General features: G+C 48.3%; 2 protein-coding genes across 2 annotated transcripts; both read right to left on the bottom strand.

Annotated features, from left to right (window-relative positions):
* Positions 1–6293: 6293 nt before the first annotated feature.
* On the bottom strand, positions 6294–8108 carry LOC142915623 (uncharacterized). Its single transcript, XM_076061347.1, has one exon. It carries the CDS (start codon positions 8088–8090, stop codon positions 6744–6746), a length of 1347 nt encoding a protein of 448 aa, XP_075917462.1. The 5' UTR covers positions 8091–8108; the 3' UTR covers positions 6294–6743.
* An 8121-nt stretch (positions 8109–16229) lies between these two features.
* Positions 16230–19921, bottom strand: LOC142915654 (beta-1,4-galactosyltransferase galt-1-like). Its single transcript, XM_076061382.1, has 2 exons — positions 19446–19921; positions 16230–18068 (listed from the first exon to the last, which is right to left on the bottom strand). Exon 2 carries the CDS (start codon positions 17982–17984, stop codon positions 16878–16880), a length of 1107 nt encoding a protein of 368 aa, XP_075917497.1. The 5' UTR covers positions 17985–18068; positions 19446–19921; the 3' UTR covers positions 16230–16877.
* Positions 19922–21533: the final 1612 nt, after the last annotated feature.

Below are 21533 nucleotides of genomic sequence, written 5' to 3' on the forward strand. Positions count from 1 at the left end.
AACTCTCTCCTTTAACTCTCCCCTTTAACTTTCCCCTCTCACTCTCACCTTTAACCCTCCCCTTTAACTCTCTCACTATCACTCTCACCTTTAACTCTCCCCTCTCACTCTCCCCTCTCACCCTCCCCTTTAACTCTCTCACTCTCCCCTCTCACTCTCCCCTCTCACTCTCACTCTCCCCTCTCACTCTCCCCTCTCACTCTCCCCTCTCACTCTCCCCTCTCACTCTCCCCTTTAATTCTCCGCTTTAACTCTTCCCTCTCACTCTCCCCTCTCACTGGACAGTGTTGATTCTATGGTGTAGTGTTGAGTCTATGGGCAGTGCTGAGTCTATGGTGCAGTGTTGAGTCTATGGTGCAGTGATGAGTCTATGGGCAGTGCTGAGTCTATGGACAGTGTTGAGTCTATGTGCAGTGCTGAGTCTATGGGCAGTGCTGAGTCTATGGACAGTGTTGAGTCTATGTGCAGTGCTGAGTCTATGGACAGTGCTGAGACATCACTATGTAGTCCAGCAGATGTTCTTGCTTGGACCCGACATGTATCCATGATGTTGTGTGGATGCGCCGATGCCAGAACAGCGTGTTGGTAATTACAAGCCCATGGGCTGCACAAAAATCTAGCAGCCTCCTACCATTGTTATTGAGCTGATCTGGCCCATGCCCTCCAATCACTCCAGACCAGGTGCCAGCATCATGACCAACTCGGGCATTGAAGTCACCCAACAAGATGACTCTATCCCGAGGGGCCACTTTAGCCAGCACCTGTGACAGGTCATAGAAGGCATCTGACTCATCGGCTTTGCCTGCATCCCTCCACGGATGTTCGTCTTCGGTGGGGGCATAAGTAACAACGACCACCACTCCTCACCTCCGGTTGATGGGAAGGCGAGCCCAAAGTAGCCTGGGGCTTACAGCTTCCTACACAGGTTTGGGTTAGAACGCCACTCCCTGTTGGTTGGCAGTCTCATGTCGTCATGGTGACGGGTAAACCGTTCATGCCATCGTCATAGTGACAGGTAAACCGCTCACTCACTCCGTCGCCATGGTGACGGGTAAACCAGTCACTCACGTCGTCGTCATGGTGACGGGTAAACCACTCACTCACTCTGTCGTCATGGTGACGGGTAAACCGCTCATGCCATCGTCATGGTGACGGGTAAACCACTCACTCACGCCGTCGTCATGGTGACGGGTAAACCACTCACTCACTCCGTCGTCGTGGTGACGGACGGCTGAACCTAGGGGACGAGGCCCAGAACGAGTGTCTGATGGTGGCGCCATTCTGATGGCGTCGTCCCTCGACCGGGGAATCAAACCCAGGCCGGTGAGTTTGCGGCGCTCCCACTTCTTGCGTGGGTAATGACAAAGACACCACTCCACCCCCCCCCACCCCCCCGTATAGCCCCAACAGGGTGTCGGGGTAAGTGCAGTCAGCGAACAGCAGTGCCTGTGAAGGCTACCGGCACTGTGGCACACGAGGGGGTGGGTGGCCAGCACCACGCCCGGCCGCCTTTGTCTTCCCCAATTCGGATTATCGCTAACCGGGCGTTGGTGGGAATCGAACTCGGTGTCGTCACCAGGTCAGCAGCGCTGACCGCTTCGCTGATTTCCGCCAACACGCCACACGCACGCACAAACACAACAAAGATCCCCCGTGTAGCCTTAACAGACTGCAGGGGCAAGTGCTGTTAGCGAGCACCTATGAAGGCCGTCACAGCACACGAGGGGGTGGGTGGCCAGCACCACGCCCGGCCGCCTTTGTCTCCCGAGTGCACTAACCGCTACGCTACGCACACTCGCGTAGCGTAGAGGTTAGTGCAGCGTAGCGCTGACCTCTACACTACGCACAATGTGTACACTGTGTGTGTGTACACTGTGTGTAAACTATGTGTACACTGTGTGTGTGTACACTGTGTATGTGTACACTGTGTGTGTACATTGTGTGTGTGTGTGTACACTGTGTATACACTGTGTGTTTACAGTGTGGGAACACTGTGTATGTACAGTGTGTGAACACTGTGTGTGTGTACACTGTGTGTGTACACTGTGTGTGTATACACTGTGTGTGTGTACACTGTGTGTGTACACTGTGTGTGTGTACACTGTGTGTGTATACACTGTGTATGTGTACACTGTGTGTGTACACTGTGTGTACAGTGTGTGTGTACACTGTGTGTATACACTGTGTGTACACTGTGTGTACATTGTGTGTGTGTACATTGTGTGTACACTGTGTGTGTGTACACTGTGTGTGTGTACACTGTTTGTGTCCGCATTGAACCGAACCCCCGGCAAGGCCATCTACTTAATGACTAGAGAAAATTCACACGAAATGTCCTTTTCAATGGAGTCATCCAGATGTAAATTGATACAAGCTTTTAATGAAGAAATAAAATCATCTCATTCAAAACACAACACAATTCAAAGATGTTTCATTTTAAAACTTCAAAACGGAGCATGGGGTACTTGCGTGAATGCGTCCATCGTGTGCAAATGTTGTGACTTTCTTGGCCTGTAGGCCGTCAATGTGTTGGACCCTTATTGGTGCACAGCGTCTCAACAACAGCAGTGGGGTTTGCTTCAACCGATAGGTACGAACATCCAGACGTGAATCAGCAAGGTGCATTTCTAGTCCCAGTTATACAAAATCTACGTCAACACGTAAGACAAAACTACAATTCGTGTTGTAGAGAATGTACCTCCTCCTATACGTGTAACTTTTAAGTGGTATGCCTTGTAACTGATGAAAGATCCGAGCGTGCTCCCTATTTCAAAGACAATGAGTTGCTCCAGAGGCAGACGCTTCGTGAAACACAAAAGTACCCTTTGACCTGTATCACAAGAACAACGGGTCTCACCTGAGTTCTCTGTACAGGTTACTTCCAAACACACACACACACTTTGTGCTAACATCACTTATTCAATGTGTGACCCTCAGACAAAATGTTACATGCACGCGCACAATCAGACAAGTATTAATTCTAAATCATTGACGGGCATATTAACAAAATTTAATTACTGCAGCGAAATTGACTGCATGACGTTACATCGTATTAACAAGAAGTTATTTAACAAATACGCACCGTCTGCTTAACAGTGTATGTACAACGTACTATTGTTGCATCATTCAAAACGAGTAGGCCGTTGCATGCTGGCGTCTGGGTCAAAATGTAGCAAATTCTAAACATTACACTACAAATAATAGATGAGGGCACTTCGATGGCAACACAGCAATCGTCATCAGGTGGGACAAGCATAGCAGCAATAAGAAGAAACTACTGGAGTAGGCGCCTACTACTTCAGCAGTTTCTCTTGCTGTGGTTGTCCCACCTGATGACGATTCTTTGGGCTGTGATCTAAACGCCGCGATCTGTTATGTTTCTACCCATGTGGTGACTTTACCAAAATAACTCAACAGTGTGGATTCCTGCAGTCACCAAAGCTTCGAATCAAGATTGCCTACAAACTACACAACTGAGATGACGCATCAATCATCGCCCCCTACTGACAGGCTCTTGTCCACATGCAGGCTGGTGCAGGGCCACCACCTTGTGCCACACAGGGGCAGCTGCTACTTGGGGATGCTCTTCGAGTGTTTCAGACGAGGTACGACATAAAACTCCGAGTTGCCGAGGCGATAAGGCAAGCAAGCGTGTAAATGCAATTATTATAACATCGTGAATGCTTGGGGGCTTATTGTCTCTCGCTCCTGGTTAAAGATCTACCCAACCCACAGGTCTATAAAGACTGGCCGCTCTTACTCTGCAGGTTGAACCTAGCAACTGAGTGTCCAACTTCACGTTCTTGTCATTAAAGGCCTGTGACAAAGGTGCATCTATTGGAGCGACATCATCTCAAGCTTACACATCTATCGAGTCTTCACTTGACTTTGTATTGTCTCGGAGGAAGTCCACCCACACCTCCACTTCCACAAACTGCTGAGAGTTGCCTCGCTCTGCCTCACAGTGAGAATTCTCCTCCTGCTTTACGTTGCCTCCATCGATGTGAAGGTCCCATTTTGGAGTTGAATCTTCATCTTCACATTTTACCTTCACTTCTTCCCTCTTCACCATCACTTCTTCACATTTCACCTCGATACCTTTAAAAGTGTCCAAGTTGGGATTTTCTTCCGGTTCGTGTTTCATGAGGGATGGGCTCATTGCGGCACTTTGACTTTCACAAGCTGATTTCAGACTGTACTCCTTGTGGATCTTCTGATGCTTCTGTGTTCTCTGGTGTGTTTTAAGAGCAGATGACTGTGAAAATGCCTTCCCACACACACTGCACCTGAAGGGTTTCTCTCCCGTGTGTGTTCTCTGGTGTATTTTAAGAGCAAATGACTGTACAGATGCCTTCCCACATACAGTGCACTTGAAGGGTTTCTCTCCCGTGTTTGTTCTCTGGTGTTTTAAGAGCAGATGAATCTGAAAATGTCTTCCCACACACAGTGCACTTGAAGGGTTTCTCTCCCGTGTGTGTCCTCTGGTGTTTTTTAAGAGCAGATGACTGTGCAAATGCCTTCCCACACACAGTGCACTTGAAGGGTTTCTCTCCCGTGTGTGTTCTCTGGTGTGTTTTAAGAGCAGATGAATCTGAAAATGCCTTTCCACACACACTGCACTTGAAGGGTTTCTCTCCTGTGTGTGTTCTCTGGTGTGTTTTACGAGCAAATGAATCTGAAAATGTCTTCCCACACACACTGCACTTGAAGGGTTTCTCTCCCGTGTGTGTTCTCTGGTGTCTTTGAAGATGAGATGAATCTGAAAATGCCTTTCCACACACACTGCACTTGAAGGGTTTCTCTCCTGTGTGTGTTCTCTGGTGTGTTTTAAGAGCAAATGAACCTGAAAATGTCTTCCGACACACACTGCACCTGAAGGGTTTCTCTCCCGTGTGTGTTCTCTGGTGCTTTTTAAGAGTAGATGAATGTGAAAATGTCTTCCCACACACTGCACCTGAAGGGTTTCTCTCCCGTGTGTGTTCTCTGGTGTGTTTTAAGAGTAGATGAATCTGAAAATGTCTTCCCACACACAGTGCAATTGAAGGGTTTCTCTCCTGTGTGTTCTCTGGTGTGTTACAAGAGTAGATGACTGTGCAAACGCCATCCTGCACATCGTGCACCTGAAGGGTTTTTCTCCTGTGTGTGTTCTCTGGTGTGTTACAAGATCAGATGACTGTGCAAATGCCTTCACGCACACACTGCACTTGAAGGGTTTCTCTCCTGTGTGTTCTCTGGTGTTTTTTAAGAGTAGATAAATGTGAAAATGCCTTCCCACACACTGCACTTGAAGGGTTTCTCTCCCGTGTGTGTTCTCTGGTGTGTTTTAAGAGCAAATGAATCTGCAAATGTCTTCCCACACACACTGCAACTGAAGGGTTTCTCTCCTGTGTGTGTTCTCTGGTGTGTTACAAGATTACATGACTGTGCAAACGCCATCCCGCACATCGTGCACCTGAAGGGTTTCTCTCCTGTGTGTGTTCTCTGGTGTTTTACAAGATCAGATGACTGTGCAAATGCCTTCACGCACACACTGCACTGGAAGGGTTTCTCTCCTGTGTGTGTTCTCTGGTGTTTTTTAAGAGTAGATAAATCTGAAAATGTCTTCCCACACACACTGCACTTGAAGGGTTTCTCTCCTGTGTGTGTTCTCTGGTGTTTTTTAAGAGTAGATAAATGTGAAAATGCCTTCCCACACACACTGCACTTGAAGGGTTTCTCTCCCGTGTGTGTTCTCTGGTGTGTTTTAAGAGCAAATGAATCTGCAAATGTCTTCCCACACACACTGCACTTGAAGGGTTTCTCTCCCGTGTGTGTTCTCTGGTGTCTTTGAAGATGAGATGAATATGAAAATGTCTTCCCACACACACTGCAATTGAAGGGTTTCTCTCCCGTGTGTGTTCTCTGGTGTCTTTGAAGATGAGATGAATATGAAAATGTCTTCCCACACACAGTGCAACTGAAGGGTTTCTCTCCTGTGTGTTCTCTGGTGTGTTACAAGATTACATGACTGTGCAAACGCCATCCCGCACATCGTGCACCTGAAGGGTTTCTCTCCCGTGTGTGTTCTCTGGTGTTTTACAAGATCAGATGACTGTGAAAATGCCTTCACGCACACACTGCACTTGAAGGGTTTCTCTCCTGTGTGTGTTCTCTGGTGTGTTTTACGAGCAAATGAATCTGAAAATGTCTTCCCACACACACTGCACTTGAAGGGTTTCTCTCCCGTGTGTGTTCTCTGGTGTCTTTGAAGATGAGATGAATCTGAAAATGCCTTTCCACACACACTGCACTTGAAGGGTTTCTCTCCTGTGTGTGTTCTCTGGTGTGTTTTAAGAGCAAATGAACCTGAAAATGTCTTCCGACACACACTGCACCTGAAGGGTTTCTCTCCCGTGTGTGTTCTCTGGTGCTTTTTAAGAGTAGATGAATGTGAAAATGTCTTCCCACACACTGCACCTGAAGGGTTTCTCTCCCGTGTGTGTTCTCTGGTGTGTTTTAAGAGTAGATGAATCTGAAAATGTCTTCCCACACACAGTGCAATTGAAGGGTTTCTCTCCTGTGTGTTCTCTGGTGTGTTACAAGAGTAGATGACTGTGCAAACGCCATCCTGCACATCGTGCACCTGAAGGGTTTTTCTCCTGTGTGTGTTCTCTGGTGTGTTACAAGATCAGATGACTGTGCAAATGCCTTCACGCACACACTGCACTTGAAGGGTTTCTCTCCTGTGTGTTCTCTGGTGTTTTTTAAGAGTAGATAAATGTGAAAATGCCTTCCCACACACTGCACTTGAAGGGTTTCTCTCCCGTGTGTGTTCTCTGGTGTGTTTTAAGAGCAAATGAATCTGCAAATGTCTTCCCACACACACTGCAACTGAAGGGTTTCTCTCCTGTGTGTGTTCTCTGGTGTGTTACAAGATTACATGACTGTGCAAACGCCATCCCGCACATCGTGCACCTGAAGGGTTTCTCTCCTGTGTGTGTTCTCTGGTGTTTTACAAGATCAGATGACTGTGCAAATGCCTTCACGCACACACTGCACTGGAAGGGTTTCTCTCCTGTGTGTGTTCTCTGGTGTTTTTTAAGAGTAGATAAATCTGAAAATGTCTTCCCACACACACTGCACTTGAAGGGTTTCTCTCCTGTGTGTGTTCTCTGGTGTTTTTTAAGAGTAGATAAATGTGAAAATGCCTTCCCACACACACTGCACTTGAAGGGTTTCTCTCCCGTGTGTGTTCTCTGGTGTGTTTTAAGAGCAAATGAATCTGCAAATGTCTTCCCACACACACTGCACTTGAAGGGTTTCTCTCCCGTGTGTGTTCTCTGGTGTCTTTGAAGATGAGATGAATATGAAAATGTCTTCCCACACACACTGCAATTGAAGGGTTTCTCTCCCGTGTGTGTTCTCTGGTGTCTTTGAAGATGAGATGAATATGAAAATGTCTTCCCACACACAGTGCAACTGAAGGGTTTCTCTCCTGTGTGTGTTCTCTGGTGTGTTACAAGATTACATGACTGTGCAAACGCCATCCCGCACATCGTGCACCTGAAGGGTTTCTCTCCCGTGTGTGTTCTCTGGTGTTTTACAAGATCAGATGACTGTGAAAATGCCTTCACGCACACACTGCACTTGAAGGGTTTCTCTCCTGTGTGTGTTCTCTGGTGTTTTTTAAGAGTAGATAAATCTGAAAATGTCTTCCCACACGCACTGCACTTGAAGGGTTTCTCTCCTGTGTGTGTTCTCTGGTGTTTTTTAAGAATAGATAAATGTGAAAATGCCTTCCCACACACACTGCACTTGAAGGGTTTCTCTCCCGTGTGTGTTCTCTGGTGTTTTACAAGATTACATGACTGTGCAAACGCCATCCCGCACATCGTGCACCTGAAGGGTTTCTCTCCCGTGTGTGTTCTCTGGTGGGTCTGAAGAACTGATGGCCATGCAAATGCCTTGTTACACACAGTACATTTGAAGGGTTTCTCTCCTGTGCGAGTTCTCTGGTGCCGTGTCAAATTTCCAGTCCGGTCCGTGCTGTATGCACGCTGGTCGCATTGTTCACTTGTCGTACCGAGCTCTGCTGAGTGCCTTTGCTCCATCAGACCAATTCTGCAGAGGAAGCGTCAGCTGCAGACAGAAAAAAATAATATCCACACCATCTACACGTCAGGCACAGAGGAATGCACACGTGACTTACACGTCTATACTTATTAATATATTCATGATGTGAAAAAGTTTCCCAAATTCATCAGATTTGATGAACGTGCAAACGCCTTCACGCACAGAGTGCACCTGAAGGGTTTCTCTCCACGGGCTGTTAGGGCACACAATGAGAGGGCAGATGTCATTAATATGCCTGGAAGGCTTCATATCTTCAAGATGAATGTTAACCCAAAACTCTAAGCACACAATTTCGGCTGTCTGACTACAAAAGGAATATTTATGAAAGCAAAATTCAGCTGACATAGCAAAGGGTGTTGAAAACAATACTATCTGTGTTATGCAGAAATGCATGAATTAATGTTCAATCGCAACTTAGAGGTGTGAATCCAAGCTCAGATGTCCTTGAATGCTGGGGATGAACAGTTCCGACTTCAGCTGAATGTGTGTGCTGTGTAAACTCCGTTTCCATTCTTAGTAAGAGTTCCAGAGGAAAACAAAAATAAACTATTGTTTTGATATAACCTCCGTGTTCAACAGAGTTAATAGACTTTACCGCAAACACAAACTTGACACTGTCACACACTGCCATGAGTAAACAGGTGGTGGTGTGACCAGAACCATGCCTGGCCACCTTCATCTGCTCAGCATTAATTCTTCCTCACTCCACCAAGTAATGAATCGAGGATCATAAACATAGCCGAGGCTATCCGTGTCTCTGTCTCTCTCTCCCCGTGGTGAAGGTGTTCCCCTCCACACATTCAGAGTCAACAGCGGCACGCGCTTAGCGTCTTTGACCGATAGATACATTGACGCACGTATTGTTGGTTCTTTCAGTAAAGTCACGTAGATAGAAAATAAAAATAACAGATTAAATTCAATAAGATAAAGACCACTTGTGTTGCGATCGAAACCTCGTGGGTTTTTTGCTTTATTTTCAATTTTTCATTTAATTTATAATGTTATTTTATTTTCTATCTACGTGACTTTACCGAAAGAACCAAGAATATTCATTCCTGCAGTCACCAAAGTTTTAAGTCAAAACATTCACACACGTTGACAAAGCCTCACCTTGTGTTGTTGTGGGCAGGTCGCTTCTGATAACAAGAGCGGTATAGCAGCTCAAGCGGGCTTGGCCTGCTAACAAAAGAAAATAAAAACTGCGTGAATATTGACAATAAAACAAAGTTACAAAGTGGCGAGCCGGGTGAAGACAAATTAAACTTAAGCGAGATAATTAAAGTGAATGCAATCAGGCGAGGGCAGGAGGCAAGGCCCCGCGTGGCTAGGCCCCGCGTTGTAAAGTTCCAACCTGGACATCGATTCCCATGCTCGCTGCTACTCAATTGGCATCCCTACGAGAGAGAGGGAGGATCTACCTTGGTAAACAACAACAACCACCACAACAACAACAACCACCACCACCACGACAACCGCGATGCGAATTTCTCACCTCAGATGTCAGTGCACGGGCGGAGGCAACTCCCTGTTACCTCGCGACGTCACGCGGCAGCAGGTGACATGACGTCCCTTCCGGGAGACAATACTCTCCTCCCACAATGAGTCTCTACAACTGAATAAATTATGCTAACTAGTTTGGTCCATTTGTCGAGGATGTTAATGATCCGCCAGTCACTGGGCGTAGCTTTACCCAAATAAGGATTGTACCGGAACAGATTTCGACAGTGACCAAGCGGAGGTGACGTCACGCTCAAGAGCGCACCGAATACCTCGGTGACATGACGTCACTTGCGAAGGCCACCGCCGCCTGGCGTTTCACGCCGATGAGATAATGCTGAGTGGTGACGTCACAGAGCGGAGTTCGAGTTTGTTTATTTAGATTAATTTTCCATTGCTCCCTCTCTTCAACAGAGACCCCTTGGGTGCGTAAGCTCAACAAGAACGTGGATATTATTGTGTGTACACTGTGTGTGTGTACAAACTGTGTGTGTGTGTACAAACTGTGTGTGTTCAAACTGTGTGTTCAAACTGTGTGTGTGTACACTGTGTGTGTACACTGTGTGTACAAACTGTGTGTGTGTACAAACTGTGTGTGTGTACACTGTGTGTGTACACTCTGTGTGTGTACAAACTGTATGTGTGCACTGTGTGTGTACAAACTGTATGTGTGTACACTGTGTGTGTGTACAAACTGTGTGCGTACAAACTGTGTATGTGTGCACTGTGTGTGTACAAACTGTATGTGTGTACACTGTGTGTGTACAAACTGTGTGTGTGTACACTGTGTGTGTGTACAAACTGTGTGTGTACACTGTGTGTGTGTACAAACTGTGTATGTGTGCACTGTATGTGTACAAACTGTATGTGTGTACACTGTGTGTGTGTACACTGTGTGTGTATACACTGTGTGTGTACAAACTGTGTGTACGCTGTGTGTGTGTTCAAACTGTGTGTGTGTACACTGTGTACAAACTGTGTGTGTGCACACTGTGTGTACAAACTGTGTGTGTGTACAAACTGTGTGTGTTAAAACTGTGTGTACAAACTGTGTGTGTGTGTACACTGTGTGTGTGTACAAACTGTGTGTGTGTACAAACTGTGTGTGTGTACAAACTGTGTGTGTACACTGTGTGTGTGTGTACAAACTGTGTGTGTGTCCACTGTATGTGTGTGTGTACAAACTGTGTGTGTGTACACTGTGTGTGTGTACAAACTGTATGTGTGTGTGTACACTCTGTGTGTGTGTGTACAAACTGTGTATGTGTACACTGTGTATGTGGACAAACTGTGTGCACACTGTGTGTGTGTACAAGCTGTGTGTGTGTACACTGTGTGTGTGTACAAACTGTGTGTACACTGTGTGTGTACAAACTGTGTGTGTACACTGTGTGTGTACAAACTGTGTGTACAAACTGTGTGTGTGTACACTGTGTGTGTGTACAGTGTGTGTACAAACTGTGTGTACACTCTGTGTGTGTGTACAAACTGTGTGTGTGTACACTGTGTGTGTACACTGTGTGTGTGTACAAACAGTGTGTGTGTACACTGTACGAGGCACAGGTGGTGCATTGGCCAGTCATCTCAGTTGTGGTGCCACGACCACGGAGCAACTCCGCAAATACCACAATCCCCTTCCGGCCCCCGACTAAGCGCACAACCCGCACACAGCGCCACCCCCCTAATAGTGTCCTGACGGGGGGTTTCCTGGCACATCGGTTTTAATATAAAGGGCGCCTAGAGGGAGAGTCCCACGGTTTCCCGGTGCCAGGAGATTGGCCAGCCCCCCACAGGACAGGTTACATTGCGGTGCCCCTAAATTGGCTGAAGATTTTATGGGCGCAGAAGGGAAAGGTTCACTGGACCAACCGCGATGAGTTACTCACGACCTTGGGATAGGCGGAGTGTGGAATAATTGGCCAGAAGAGCAGACCAGTGGGTTAGAATTAATGAGCACGGGAGGACAATGGGTGAGCGGCAGCAGACCCCGTGGCCCTCCATTTAGACGGCGCAGGTTAAGCGCGCGATTGGCCGCGCGGTACAATTCCACCTTGGGCCTTTTAAGTTTAGAGAATGAAGGTGGGAGCCCCGGGACGATTGGGGCAGTTGTCTTCAACCTCCGGGCAATCCAGACCCACTGCCTGCTGTCCTGCCTCCTCGAGCCGCTCGCAGCATCCATGTGATGCCAGCAAGTGCTGCTATGAGGCAGCGATAGGCAAGGGTTTCGCTCGTCCTTCTCCCTCTGACTCTCATAGCGTCCGTGCGATGCCGTGAGTACAGCTACGAGGTACATGGTAGGACGTTTGTGTAACTGGGGGCATAGGCAGAGTTAGGCTAGGTGTGGGTAGAGCCTCGGCGTGGAGTCTGTGATTTTTGTGGGGAGACGGTGTGCATGAGAGGGTGTGCATGAGAAGGTGTGCGCGGTGCTGCAAGGTTTCGGCGTGGGGCCCGCTTGCTGGCAATCGCGCGCACTTACACAGCGTGTGCATAGTAAAAACAGCCTTAGCGGCGAGGCGTGCACCCAGAGTCCTGCCGCAGCCATCCCTTTTTTGTTATCATTAGCATTGGTACACAGCGGATTAGGGCCTCGCCACGGTACATTCTAAATCCACTCACACGCTCACTCACCCTCATGCAGAACAAGGGGAGTACATTCCAACTCCACTCACTCACACGCTCACCCTCATGCAGAACAAGGGGAGTACATTCCAACTCCACTCACTGACACGCTCACTCACCCTTATGCAGAACAAGGGGAGTACATTCATACTCCACTCACTCATACGCTCACTCACCCTCATGCAGAACAAGGGGAGTACATTCCAACTCCACTCACTCACACGCTCACTCACCCTCATGCAGAACAAGGGGAGTACATTCCAACTCCACTCACTCACTCACCCTCATGCAGAACAAGGGGAGTACATTCCAACTCCACTCACTCATAAGCTCACTCACCCTCATGCAGAACAAGGGGAGTACATTCCAACTCCACTCACTCACACGCTCACTCACCCTCATGCAGAACAAGGGGAGTACATTCCAACTCCACTCACACGCTCACTCACCCTCATGCAGAACAAGGGGAGTACATGCCAACCCCACCCAAAAAAGCACACGAGTCTGGAATCGATCCCAGACCCATTCTGGTGCACCACTGCCCCCCAATAGAGCGTGATTCAATTATTTCTGTCAATATGTAGCGTTGACTTCGGATGCACCTCATGTAACTGCTGAACCCCGTTAAATCGGTTGCATTGGATTGTTGCAGCCAACTCTCTGGGAACCAATTCCTTCAACAAAGTGCGGGCTTGCGTGTGGCGGTCTGAGTGTCTGGAGACAACTGGAATTGGACTCTGCGAATACCTGTAATGTGAAGGTTTCTGGTCTTTTTCACAAATGTCCAGCAGGGGCGGATCAAGTTACAACAAGCAATACAATTTTGTTAGGAGTACAAAATAGAAAAAAGTAATGCAAGTCACTAAAAATGTACGAATATAAATATAGTATCTAAGTACAAATTAAATGAGTACATACATGCCTGCCGATGTATCAATACCGAACGCAAGCTAGGGCAAGGCAGTAAAACACCAACAAAACAGTCCCAGACCACACCAAGACAACACGCAGTCATTTAATTAAATGTTCTGATCTGTGTTCTGACTTTACTGCTTCCTAACTTGTATTCTCCTGCAAGAGATGATGACATTCTAACTTGCAACTTTCATCAGCTAGCTGAGACCAGGCCACTGTGGCTTTGAATGGTGTCCTAGATGGACACCCACCACCGGAATGGAAAATCTTACAGATGTCAAGCATATGGTCAGCGGGCAGATCACCTCAACAGTAGGTCCTGGTGTCAAGGACATGGGCTCGCATTCGGTGTTCTGTTACTATATAGTCCAGCAGATGTTCCTGCTTGGACCCAGTGTGCATTCATGATGCTGTGTGGATGCGCCGATGCCGGAACAGCGTGTTGGTAAGCCCAATGTGCTGCATAGAAGTCTAGCAGCCTCCTACCGTTATTATTGAGCTGTTCTGGCCGATGCCTTCCAATCACTCTGGCCCAGGTGCCAGTGTCATGACCCACTCAGGTATTAAAGTCATCCGACAGGATGACTCCATCCCAAGGGGCGACTTTAGCTAGTACTTGTGACAGGTCATAGAAGGCATCTGACTCACCAGCCTTGCCACCATCCCTCCACTGGTGTTAATAGTCGGTTGAGGCGTAAGCAACCACCATTACCATTCCTCGCGTTTTGTTTATGGGAAAGCCAGACCATAGAAGCCTGGGACTTACAGTTTCCTAAACCTCAGCGCCATGCTCCCACACCTGTTGTATATATACCTCTTCCAAAAAAAATGTTATTGTGTAATATTGTCTATTTTTTATATCATGGCTCCTTGGAGACAAATATGCGTTCCCTGCATGCTGAAGCTTGGGAAAACCAGATGACGAAGCCAAAACAACACTATAATGAGAAACGGGTAAACATAATACAAGAGACATTGATCAGATGGGCATGATGAGAATAACCAGAGCTGAGGAGGGCCTTAAAGCCGTCGAATATTTCGCTTCTCAGGAATAAACCTAACTCATGTAGCAAAAGGTGAAACGTTAATGAAAGGCCATAAAGGAATAACTCTTCCATGGGCAAGGAGTGACTCAGGGAATTTCTGAGAGAGCAAGGGAGGACCCATGGCAAAACACCATAAACTCATTGCACCCGAGGGCAAACACAGGACAAAGAGATGAGAATGTCCCTTGCTGTTTCACTCTCTGAATTAACAAACCCGAGTGCCTGGAAAGTTGAAACGTAAAAATGCCAACCCGCTGCATGTGAATATTGTTAAACGTCATGATTTTAAATGTTAACTTTTGTGAAAGGATACATGGTTACATGACAATACAGAAGGTTTTGAATACGACTAGTTGCATGTTTTATTAACATTCACTTATCAATATGTAATCAGCGTCTCCGACCTGGGTTAAACTTCAGTTGTATTTATTCTCAAGTTGCAGTACAGCACGTGTCTCCCTTCGCGGCTGGCTTCTCTCTTGCTTTCTGGACGGCGGCGCACGCTTTGCCTCCCGCCGCCGTGGCACTCGCTCTCTCTCCGCCTCGCCGCTGGCTGACGGCGTGTCGGAGAGAGGGGAGGCTCAGCTGGTGGAGCCCGCCACGTGGCCGATGGGTGGTAGCGCAGGTGGTGACGACGTTCGGACCCAGGCTCTTCACACCGACGACCCAGAGTCCTCTGCTGCTTCTGCTTATATCCCTCTCGGCGGTGCTAAGCTCCGCCTCTAGCCACGCCCCTCTCGGAACATTTTAGAGGGCTCTCGAGGCTTCCCGCTAGCTCTACCCATTTACCTTTCACCCAGATGGGATCCCCCTTACTGATTGGATGTGAGACAACATAGCACGTGTCTGCAATAACCCCCCGGTCGTCCTGTAGGTGGCGCACTCTCATTACAAATACATAAGTGCCATGATATCTGGGTTAAGCATATAAACTTGTTAACGATTTATGGAAGTTTTGTATTGACGTATTCTACCAAAGAATCATCCCTAAGATAAACACGTACAAATTACATATATTCTCCACTCTCACTCACTCTTCTCCTCACCATCCTCCTGTCACTCACCCTTCTCACGCTCACTCACCCTTCTCCTGTCACTTTTCTCCTGTCACTCACCCTTCTCCTCACTCTCACCATTCTCACTGTCACCCTTCTCACTCTCACTCACCCTTCTCACTCTCACTCACCCTTCTCCTCACTCTCACCATTCTCAATCACCCTTCTCCTCACTCACTCTCACCCTTCTCCTCACTCTCACTCACCCTTCTCCTGTTACCTGTCTCCTCACCCATCTCCCTCAGGGCAGCAGCGGCCCGAGCACGGCTCTGCCTCAGGGCAGTATCGGGGGGCGTACATGTTTGGGAGGGGCTCATCTCTGCTTGGATGGTTGCTCGCGGTCACGTGACACACTTAAACCAATCCGGGGGCGTACATGTTTGGGGGGGGGGGGGGCGCACCTCTGGTTGGCTGCTTGCTCGGGATCACGTGACGCACTTAAACCAATCCGGGGGCGTTAATCACAGTCACAGAATGACAGGACAGATCTGTGATATTATATATGTAGATAAAGAATGGTAATAGCATTTTGCTGTATATGTTTAAAACTGGTTTGCAAGATTGATAATACGTGATAATGATGATTTCTGCTGAATACATCGCGAAACTATCTAATGCAACAATTCAGAAATGTCAACTCCATGTATTGTTTAGGAATACATTAACATGGCTTTATAATTTAAAATGAGTTGTATGTATCAACAGCTGGTGTTGATACATATTCAAATACACAACTATATACATTTGGATGTATAAATATATTCCTACTGAATCTATTATGTTTAATGTGAGTCTTTACTAGCTCATTTGGCCCAAAACACACCTGTCATTCAAATTATCACTCAAATTAAAAGTTTAATATCGTATGTACATTTTTTTTATCACCACAGGATTTACTTTTTAAAATCCTGCCACCATCCTCTGGGATTTGACTATCCTCCGTGGACACGAGTCATGAAAACAATAAGCTCATTAGAGACTGGTAGAACATGCACACTGAACATTTATTTAAATCAATTTGTGCCACATTTTAAATGTTTTAACCTGAAAACATTTCGAGTGGTACTCCCAAAAGCAATAGAAATAATTAGGATTGGTTTAAAATAAACCAATGTTAACTTCCCTAGCTTCCATAAGACATACCAATACAACCCCTATTGTGCCCTGGTGGATTCAAATGCAGAAAAACATGAAGATAACAAATTTTAACTGTAAACGCAATCATAAGATTAGCAAATAAATGTCCCATACATTGACCACATTCGCAAACGGAAAACTCACAAACACCGGTGTTTAACTCAAATTGCAAGACCGCAAAAAACGCAAGATGACAATCAACGCCACCGCCGCCCGTTGTGCCTACTCATTCCAGAAGACCCTGTTGAGGACCTTGTTGACATTTCTGATCAGAGTGGCATTGTATCTCCACAGCGTGAGGTCCACGACCAGCGAGTCGAGCAGCAGGTCGGGCTGCTTGGGCGATCGGTAGTGGTGCATGATCGCGATGTCTCCGGGCACCGTCTGCGAGATGCCCAGCGCGTTGAGCGTACTGTGCACCGACGTCTGCAGCACCGCGCGTGGGTTCAGGATCATCTTGGTCGGGTTGAAGACCTCCGGCAGGTTTGGCTCCCGTCTAATGTGGCGCATGATGTTGACGCCCGGGATGGCGTTCCACGCCTGGAACTTCGACCCAAACTCTTCCGATACCGTGTAGGGAAACACGTGGGTTTTCGAATGTGTAAATGTCGGCGCCGTACTTGTCGTTCAAGTACCGCGTGAGGTCCTTCCAGTTTGTGTGCTTCAAAGGGATGATCACTTCGTCGATGTCCGTGAGGACCAGGTAGCGCGTGCTGTACATGTGCCGATACACGCAGTCGTTCAGCGCCGCTATCTGGCCATAGTAGTGCAGCTCACCTGGGTGCTCGGGGTAGTGCCACCCTCTGGACACCCACACGTAGTCCGTGATGGGCCACTGAACGACCTCGACGAGGCCGGTCTTGATGTAGTAGAGGAGCACTTTGTTCAGCTCAGAGCTGCAGCTTGTGTTGTATACCGTCACGCGGCCCGCACCCAAGATGCGGTACATTTCGATCGCCTGCACGAACTGCAGGACGTTGCTGTAGTTCCCGAAGAGCGTGGAGATGCAGACGCTGAATTCCTGTGTGAAGGTGGGGGGCATGTAGAGCCGATTTCGCACGGGCATGAAGACCCACTCGGCCTCCTCCTCGTCTGGTATTGTGCGCATGCGCTGGACGGACACGTGTCCCGGCTCGCAGTCCAGCGGCTCCGTGCACAGGAAGTCAGCCGTGCCGTACGTGAAGTCAAAGTGATCCAAGTGGACGTAGGCGCTGGCGGTGACCGTCAGGATCTCCGAGTGCCCTCGGCAGCAGAAGTGGCAGGAGAGCACGTCCGGCTCATACCGGTTGGCGATGCCGATGATGCGTGTGCTCTGACCGGCCTCGCGCTGGTCGTGGTACGCCGACACCAAGAATATCTTGGTGTCGCGCACGCGCATCATCGACGTGTTCTGCAGCGCTCCCCGTTGCCCGCACAGTGTCACGTGGTTGATCTTATCGGAAGCAGACCCCGGCTTTGGCCTGAAGACGGACGAGTTGCCGAGTGCATCGAGGTCGCGGACGAGGAAGCCCGTCCAGCTGTACATGTACCAGATGCTCAGCAGCAATGAGACGCTGAGCAGCAGCAGCGAGAGGAACAGGACCGGGAGGCGTAGCTTCATCATCTTTCGAGGCGTGCAAGGAGACAAGACGTCTGGATCAAATCTCTAGACCGCCGTCTCAGGACGAAAAGTCTGATATCGCTCGGCCTGTGATTACATTTACGTAAAAACACACACAGAGAGCTTCGCGTTAAAAATGCACAACACTTTACACAATTCCATTTCAGGTAAACCTCACAGAAAAACAAAAGCTCTCCAAAATCAAAAGACTGTATTGGCTTCAGGGCGGATATGTACAGGTACAACTCTCTGCAAGTGAATGCAATATTTGACGCTTGTGTTGCGCCCGAAACGTCATGATTTAATTTAGTTGTTTTTATTTTTGTTTTATTTTATTTTTACATACGTGACTTTACCGAAAGAACCAAAGAGTAACCATACGATAACCTGGATATAAGCATGCGTTAAATGTATTACTAAACAATACGCTCCCAGCAGCACTGAGCCTGCAGCTGTCAGAACGGTGAAATTGTTTTTTATTTCTCTCAATTTCAACAGATGATCTAAATAGTCGTGGCCAATAATAATTCGTTTTACGCAAACGTCAACATATTTCTTTGGTGTTATTTTAGTTTTAATACTGGCCAATACTAATTATAAAATCTATTGAAATTGAGAGAAATACAAAATATTGTCAACCAATTACACAGCCACCACCACAACCAGAGCCGCAACCACCACCACCACCACAGCCACCACCACCACAACCACCACAACCAGAGCCACCACCACCACAGCCACCACAACCACCACCACCACAGCCACCACAGCCACCACCACAACCACCACCACCACCACAGCCACCACCACAGCCACCACAGCCACCACCACAGACACCACAGCCACCACCACAACCACCACCACAGCCACCACCACAGCCACCACCACAACCACCACCACCACCATAGCCACCACCACAGCCACCACAACCACAGCCACCACCACAACAACCACCACAGCCACCACCACAGCCACCACAACCACCACCACCACAGCCACCACCACAGCCACCACAACCACTACCACAGCCACCACCACAACCAGAGCCACAACCACCACCACAGCCACCACAACCACCACCACAACCACCACCACAACCACCACCACAGCCACCACAACCAGAGCCACAACCACCACCACCACAGCCACCACCACTACAACCACCACCACAACCACCACCATAGCCACCACAACCACCACCACAACCACCACAACCACCACCATAGCCACCACCACAGCCACCACAACCACCACAACCAGAGCCACCACCACCACAACCACCACCACCACAACCACCACCATAGCCACCACAACCACCACCATAGCCACCACAACCACTACAACCACCACTACCACTACCACCACCACAACCACCACAGCCACCACCACAACCACCACCATAGCAACCACAACTACCACCACCATAGCCAGCACTAACACGACCCCAGGCCGCCACCACCGCACCTGCCAGTCGAGGGCGCTGTGCTCCTCCTGCTGCTGTTCCTCTCCGTAGAAGCGCCGCTTCGCGTCGCCCTTCGGCTCGCACGCGAAGCTCAATGCAGCCCGCGGGCACCGGCGGCAGCAGCAGCACAGAGGGCAGCAGCAGCAGAGGGCAGCAGTAGCAGAGGGCAGCAGCAGCAGCACAGAGGGCAGCAGTAGCAGAGGGCAGCAGTAGCAACAGAGGGCAGCAGCACAGAGGGCAGCAGCAGAGGGCAGCAGTAGCAGCAGCAGAGGGCAGCAGCAGCAGAGGGCAGCAGCAGTAGCAGCAGAGGGCAGCAGCAGCAGAGGGCAGCAGCAGCAGAGGGCAGCAGCAGAGGGAAGGGCCGCACCCGATTCAAGAGCTGAATGGCTCACAGGGTTATACCAAATACATGGAACTGAACTGGGCCGCGTTGCCGCCAGCACCACGTGCTTCCTGCTAACCTCTGCCCCCGCCGCGCGCTTCCTGCTGACCTCTGACCCCGCCGCGCGCTTCCTGCCGACCTCTGACCCCGCGCTTGAACCACGACCCCGCCGATCTATGGCTGATTGTGTTACGTTATATAAAACATATAAATATACCATATACACTTCGTATTCACAATGTACAGCTAAAGTTCACAGTGTAAATGTATTACAATATTCTTGGTTCTTTGCGGTAAAGTCAGGAAGATAGAAAATAAAAATAATAAAATAACATTTTCAAATAAAAATAATAAATTGAACATTAAAAATAATAAAATCATAAAAGCGATGGTTTCTGCCTGTACATTTTGCGTGCAAACAGTTGCTGAGTAGAGGCCCAACACGCGAGGCGGCCAGGCACAAACAGCACTCTGATGGGAGCTGTGGTTGATGGGAGTGGAACGCGCTTCTTGATCTGAGCCAGAGTCATTTGTTGTACGTGCACGTGTGACATTCAAGGCAGGGGTAAGCCTGTGGTCACAATCCTGCCTTGTGCTCAAAATGTCAATGAGCCAGCAACAAACAGTGCACTAGAAGATTAAAAAGAGAAGCGTCAACACACTTCCTGCAATAAGCAAGGTAATAAGAACTTAAGAAAAGTGACGAGGGGTATTTTATGTTTATATTTGGTGTTTGCAGTTTCTCCCCGTGGTCCGGTTTTCCCTCCGCATTTTTGAAACATGCATTTGGAATATTTGGCTGCTATAAATGTCCACCACACACAACATAAGCACACTTCGCTGAGCTATAATGTGTGGCCAGGTTGCTCGCTTCTGACAAAAAAATATCTGCCTGTGTGTAGCTCAGTGGGGCCTTTCCTGGTGAAATGAAAAATAGTTCAGAGTTTCGTTTTTAGTTTATTTCAAAGTCGAGCAGTGGGAGGAAAGAAGGAGAGAAAGAGAGGACTGCAAAAATTGGCTGACTGTGATGACTTGTGGGGCTCAACATAAAAAATCGTGTTCTTGGTGACAGAATGCCTCGAGGGCGTGTGACCAATTTTCTCGGAATGCACCAGGTCATCAAAACACTCAGAAGCTAAGCAGGTTTGAGCCCGGCTAGTGCATGGATGAGTAACCACCGTGTACAAGAGGGCTGTGGTAGGAGAAGGCAGTACAGGAAAGTTAATTGTTGTAGCGTTCTTCTACACTCCCAACTTCATACGCACCCCCATTCTCACCAACCCGCACTGACCGGCGCGATGAAATGTGTTCAAATAACGCACACGGACCGCTCGGCATGGGGAGGCATTCATCCCGCAGTTGATCGACGTAAAAGAACAGCGGATTAACATGATGGGGGCAGAGAGAGAGAGGGAGAGAAGTTGGTGTTGGAAAAAAAATTTCAGAGTAAAGCCAGAAGTGAGCACCACAGTGTGTTGAGGAGCACACCACCTGCCACTGCTGATGTAAACATTCCATTTCTAACCACAGCGGGACCGCCAAGTCCATTGGAGAGCTTGCTGAGATTTGCTTTCATAGACGTTCTTCAGCTCCTCAAACGTGACTAAAACAACGGTCTCTTAGAGATGATGCACTGATTCATGTTGAATTATTAACCTCACGATGCATCATCGTGTGTACGTGCACATGTAAGAATAATATTTGTTCT

Source organism: Petromyzon marinus, unplaced genomic scaffold, assembly GCF_048934315.1.
Source record: "Petromyzon marinus isolate PM22_M1 ecotype Great Lakes invasive population unplaced genomic scaffold, UKy_Petmar_22M1.pri1.0 PM_G_Scaffold_33, whole genome shotgun sequence".
Lineage (NCBI taxonomy): Eukaryota > Metazoa > Chordata > Hyperoartia > Petromyzontiformes > Petromyzontidae > Petromyzon > Petromyzon marinus.